Source organism: Acanthisitta chloris, unplaced genomic scaffold (assembly GCF_000695815.1).
Source record: "Acanthisitta chloris isolate BGI_N310 unplaced genomic scaffold, ASM69581v1 scaffold5463, whole genome shotgun sequence".
NCBI classification, from domain to species: domain Eukaryota; kingdom Metazoa; phylum Chordata; class Aves; order Passeriformes; family Acanthisittidae; genus Acanthisitta; species Acanthisitta chloris.
Window position 1 is genome coordinate 6,940 of NW_008664174.1, and position 5,916 is coordinate 12,855.

Below are 5,916 nucleotides of genomic sequence, written 5' to 3' on the forward strand. Positions count from 1 at the left end.
GTGACCTGATAGCAAAGCAGTTTCTTGCAACCCCAAAAGCAGAGTTCAGGTTGTGATGACACCAAAACAAACCAATGGTATTGGAGTTGAGGAAGCAAGCTGTAACCTTTGGAAGCTTCCCTACTGAAGACAGATGTGGTAGGATATGCACTAACTGCTTCCTCTCTGCAAAACATCATATGCCTTTTTGGGCAGGCTTAGCTTTCCTTAGAGCTCTGCACAACTACAGGGAACTGCAAGTAGGAAGTATATGAATGCAGTTACTGCAGTCCCCTGTGCCCTTCCTCATGGCCTGATTTTATGGGTGTAATACTCTTACTGGACCTTTTCTCTTGTATTCATTGAACATATTCATTGATGAATTTTGCTGTGTGTTTCCTCCAGCTTTGGCAGAAAGCAAACTAGTAAAGTCCTGATCTGTCAGTGGATCTTAATTTCCACACAGACTCCAAAGCTCATTGTTCAAGAGCTTTCAAAAGTGGTACAGAATCTCATTAAGATGTAATTCTGGTAGATTTCTACTCCCAAATTGATTCACAAATCAATCAATTGCAGAACAGACGGATGAGAACCCTTTGCATGCAGGGTACTGCCTATGAGCTGAGCTTTTTGCAGGATTTAGGAAGTGATTACCATCAATAACAATCCTATTCAGACTGCATAGAGGGATATTCCAAGTTTTGGCATAATCCAGTGTTTGACTTTGTGATGAGGTTCATGTTGAAAACTCAATTGTCTGAGTTATCCAGACAGTGTTTTCACATCTCTGAAGTGTGAGCAGAAATTGCTCATGTTTTGGTAGAATAAACCACAGCTGTTTAGCTGCAGCATAGTCTGGGGAGTACAGATCTGGGTTAAGCTTCTGCTTTGCTTCAGTCATGATGTGTGTTGTTGGGCAGGAGCTCTCTGCTACATGCAGGATTCAGATTCATAGAGCACTAGAATGGCTTGGGTTGGAAGGGACCTTGAAGATATCTTGTCCAGCCTCTGCCATGGTCAGGGACACCTTCCCCTAGATCAGGTTGCTCCAAGCCCCATCCAGTCTATCCTTGGACACTTCCAGGGTATCCACAACTTCCCTGGGCAACTTGTGCCAGTGCCTCAGCACCCTCACAGGGAAGAATTTCTTCCTAATATCCATTCTAAGCCTATTCTCTTTCAGTTTGATGCCATTCCCCCTTGTCCTGTCACTCCATGCCCATGTCAAAAGTCCCTTTCCAGCTCTTTTGTAGCCCCTTCAGGTACTGAAAGGCTGCTAAAAGGTCACCCCAGAATCCTCTCCAGTCTGAACAACTCCAATTCTCTCAGCCTTTCCTCATAGGGGAGGTGTTCCATCCCTCTAATTGTCTCAGTGGCCTCCTCTGGCCTCTCTGCAGCAGGTCTGTGTCCTTCCTGTGCTGAGGACCCCAGAAGTGGATGCAGTGCTGCAGGTGAGGTCTCACCAGAGCAGACTGGAGGGGCAGAATCACCTTCCTTGCTAAAAGTAAGAGTGCCACCAAGCTCTCCTGTAAACCACTGTGAAACATGACTGAAACTGAGTGCTCTTTAAGTCTCTGGGTTTCATTTCCCCTCTCTTTAAACTCCATCTGTTTCCTGTGGGAACATCTTCATAACTAAAAGGTGTCGGGTCATAAACATCTTTGCTAGACCTGCTTGGAAATACCCAGAAGAGTTAAAGGTCAGCTTGGAAGCTGTTTGACCCTTCCACCCCTTGGACTGAGGACAGTATTGCACTGTGCAGGCTCAGGTTGGAGCCTGACTGAGGAGGATGCTTTCCAGCTCATGCATGTAGCAGGGTACAACATCAAAACAGCAAATTGCTCAAACTAGGCTGAGTCCTTGCTCTGACCTCGGTGCTGTGGATGCTCCTGCCATAATGCTGAGGACTCATATGGCTCAGCAGAAGGGAAAGGCAGCCTCAGCTCTGCTGCTTCAGAGAAACCAAGGAGAAATGTCTGTTTTGTTTTCTCTGGATGGTGTGTTCACATCTGGTTTGACTCAACTCTTCCAGCTACTCTTCTTTCCCCATAAAGGTCTTGAATCCCTGGGAGGATGCTTGCCTAACTGGTCCTCTGAGGTGAAGCTGAAGGGAGATGAACACTATGTACCAGTGCAACTAGTAGAGCTTTGAGGAGTAGGATTATATGACGTTCCTCAGTTCTGGATTCAGTTTTTCCATAGAGGCACTTAAATGCTTTTGGCTCAAATAGGGCTTTTATCTTGACAGAGCTCAGCATGTTGTGGTTGCTTGTTGGCCAAGACTGCAGCTTGGTTGGGCACCTGACCTGCAGCAGGGGTAACAGAGGAAACAAAGGTTTCCTCTGCTTGAAACTGGAGGAGAGTGAGGCTTCTGAGCATGTTCTTCCATCCTGAGCGGGGATTGCTTACCATGTGAGATGGATTTAAATGGCCTTATCTTCACCAGCCCCTCTCTACTTCTTAATGCCTGACTTCTCTTGACCAATGCAGTTGGCTGGACTGTCTTGATGATGTAATACTAAACTGGTTTATAATTCGAAGTTGATGTTTTTGTCTTTTTGGCTTTGAAAGCTTTTCAGATGCCTCCACATCACTTGTATCTCGGGGAAACTTGCTTGTGGGTGCAGCTAGGTTTGTGGTTCTGATTGCTTCAGAGAAGCTTGCAACCAGAGCCCTTTTGGCTAGAGGGACTGCTTAAGTTGTTTCTTCCCCCCGCAGATTGCTAGCAAATAGTTCCTAGAAAATGAGTAAGCTTTGACCTGGATCAAGCACAGTGGACAGCTGGCACCAGTCTGTGCTCAGTTACACAGATAGTGTCACAGTTTCCTCTTTAAGATGAGGCAAAGCTGATACCGTGAAACACTGACCTTTTCCTGCATTTGGGTTGTCCATGATAAAACTGAGCACAGATACAAGTGTATGACTGAACACAAGGGTTTTGTCTAGGAGATCTTTCAGATAAGAGAATGATTAGAGCAGTGATGAGCAACAGCTTTCTTGGCTATGTTGAAAAAAAAATCCTAGACCCAACACAAAACCCTGTAGAGTGAAATTATCTTTCTTTTTCAGACTTGAAACTGCACCTCCAGAGCACAGACTATGGGAACTTCCTGGCCAACGAAGCCTCTCCACTCACTGTGTCGGTCATAGATGACAAGCTGAAGGAGAAGATGGTGGTGGAGTTCCGTCACATGAGGAACCACGCGTACGAGCCCCTGGCAAGCTTTCTGGACTTCATCACGTGAGTACCAGCTGCTCGTGAACAGCATTTGAAACACTTGTGTCTTTCCAGATTTCAGAGCTCCCGGACCAGCTTTCCTCTCTCAGCCCTATGTTTTCTGTAGCTTCTTGAATAAAATTGGTTTGGTTGTATCTGGAGGTCTCAAACCAGCAGCAGCAGATCACTGCATTGTAAAAGGTTTCTGCTTCTGGGGTGTGCATGCTCCTTTGGCACAGCTGCTTAGCTGCCTTCTGTTGCAGAATTGCTTCAGTGTCTATTAGAGCTGTCATTTATATTTGTCCCTTGTGTTAAATGTTCCTGTTTTTTTCAAAAAATGTGATCCTGCTGCAAAACAAACATGCCATGCACGTGCATGGCGGCAGTTGCCTGCTAGTTCTGGCCCACTGAGGTTGATCAGCCTTCATCAGGACTGCTGTGATCCTCCCAGCCCACCCCCGGGGGCTGTAGGCCTTCCTCTGACCCCATCACAAACTGGTTCAGGGAGTTGAGCTGGCCAAAAATTGAACAGCTTTTCCCTTTGGGGGTTAACCTTTGACTGGTCTGTTTTTCTTGGACAGTTCAGTAGGATCCAACAAATGCCAGCACTGGGGGAAGGCAGGGCCTAGAATGCGCAGCAGGGAAACGCAGAGCTGCAGCAGCCCCAGCACGTCTGTCAGTTCATGGAAACACACAGCACTCCCACAGCAGCTTCAGCTGATGTGAGAAACTTGAAATAGCACAGTGTTCTCGAGGTATCTTCTCCCAGTGGTTTTGCACAACCCTCTGCTTCCCTGTGTGCTGCTCTTGTTTTATTTGGTAATAAAATGGAATTGCTGGCCTCGGAGAGGTTCCGGTTGTCCTAGTTTGCGTCTGAAACATGGAAGTAAAATTGACTTTTTTCCCATGTTGCTGTAAGCTCTATTCTGGCTTGTAAAAAACTGCTTAGCCAGTGGCCTCTTCTAACCACCAAGATGTCTCACGGGCAAAAGTGAGTTTCTGGTCCAGTAGAATGTAACTTTAACTTGCATCTCTGAGAAGATTGTACTCTGTTCTTGGGTAGGACAGTTAATGCATCAGCTCTGACGCAGTGAGCCTGGGCTCATTGCAGGCACTGGCAAGTGGTGTTTAGTCTTGCACTTTTAGCAGTTGTGTTCGTGTTATCCTACTTACCACCTAGAGATTGTTGAATGATGCAGGCTGATGCATGAGCCTTTGTGGTTGATTCAAAAAGTTTAAATGTTCATCTACCTGTGGCATCTCCTGCATGTGTAAATATTGAGTAAACATTTGTCTCTCTGCCACATGCCTTCATGTTCCCTCCTTTCTGTGTGTGGACACTACCACTATTTCACATTTTTAACCCAGTGGCTTATAGCTGTTATTTTCTGGGTCACTGTGCTAAAGTTGCCTGTCTCTTAAACTTTTCTTGTTTTCTAAGGAATAGTATTGTTTTGCACTGTGTTTGGGTCCAGATACGCTCCAAATAGGTTTGGTTCCATGTTTGGGTCCAGAAATTTTAGCAACAAGTATATAAGAAAAACTAAATCCCCATTTTGCAACAGTATTTGCAATGGGTGAAGCAGTTTCTAGCTCATCATAGTTGCATGGAACAATCTCTTCTATTCTCTCAAACTTAAATTAACTTTCAAAACACCTCTTTGCCCATCTTGAATTTGCTATAAAGACATCAGTGCTGTTTGAGCTTGGCAGTATTAGGTAGGTTCTTCTCTGATGCTTTTCCTTTGCTGCCTTATGGGTTTATGAAAAAGTCTAGTCTCTAAGAAAGTATCACAGTAATCACTTTTCACTTCTGTCATATCTGTTTAAGGGTGATAGTTTGGGCAGCTCACATGAGTGTCTTGCACACTTTAAAACTTTGCTGTTGCCTAACAGTCTCACTTTGAAAACCAATGTGTGGAAAAGATGAACTGGAATGTCTCAGACTATGCCTGCTTCGGTTGCACACTGCCTGACTTGGTTGGAAGGCTACAAATAGCTGTGGAAATCCTGTTTCCTGTTACGTCAGTTCTGTTGACCTTTATTCAGCATCTACATCCAGCTCAGGTTGTGCAGAAGACCTTAAACATCTTATGTAATCGGAAAGGTTCTTACCAGCTGTTGGAATCACTTTTTTGTAAAAAAATAACCTGGTGTTTTGCCCTCAACTTGATTTTACTTCAATTTGCTGCTTCCATCACTCTGATTTGATGAGTTCTCTACAGCAAAATATGATTCTCTGCAGATATCCCTATCTTTCGCTGCTGCGTGATCTCTTGATTATATATCTGTTCCATTCAGCACAGGATGTTTCTTCCTCAAGTTGTCTTTACTCTTATCTCTTCTTTTCCTTTTTGCCCACGAGATTTGCTCTGATGCCACACTGTCTGCAGTGCTGCCTAGAGGAAGGCAAAAGGTGAAACAGGAAAAAGCTGTTTTCCCATATGGAATGTCTCCACTGTCTTGCAGAGCCTTTTGTGTAAGGAGTCCAAGTGTTCAGTTGAATTTTGTTGTAGTTCTGACAGACCACTGGTGGAGGGTTCTCCTCTGGATCTGCTCTCATCACACCAGTGAGGTATTGATGAAATAGAGAAAGTGTTATCAGCTTCAGCTGGTCCAAGGTGGGAGTCACTAACAGGGTATTAGAATCTCTAATAACTTCTGATGGCACTACACACAAGTTAAAACAGAAGACTGAGGATGGTGAAATAGAGTTTGGA

At 44.8% G+C, this 5,916-nt stretch overlaps 1 protein-coding gene across 1 annotated transcript in view; it reads left to right on the forward strand.

Moving 5' to 3' along the window:
- Nucleotides 1-3,048: 3,048 nt before the first annotated feature.
- The window catches only part of ATP6V0D1 (ATPase, H+ transporting, lysosomal 38kDa, V0 subunit d1), a gene marked incomplete at its 5' end in the record, with an annotated part of 23,282 nt that continues 20,414 nt past the window's right edge, over nt 3,049-5,916 (forward strand). The window contains one exon of the mRNA XM_009071220.1: nt 3,049-3,220. Within this exon, the coding sequence (XP_009069468.1) occupies nt 3,049-3,220 (172 nt within the window). The remainder of the gene's footprint in view (nt 3,221-5,916) is intronic.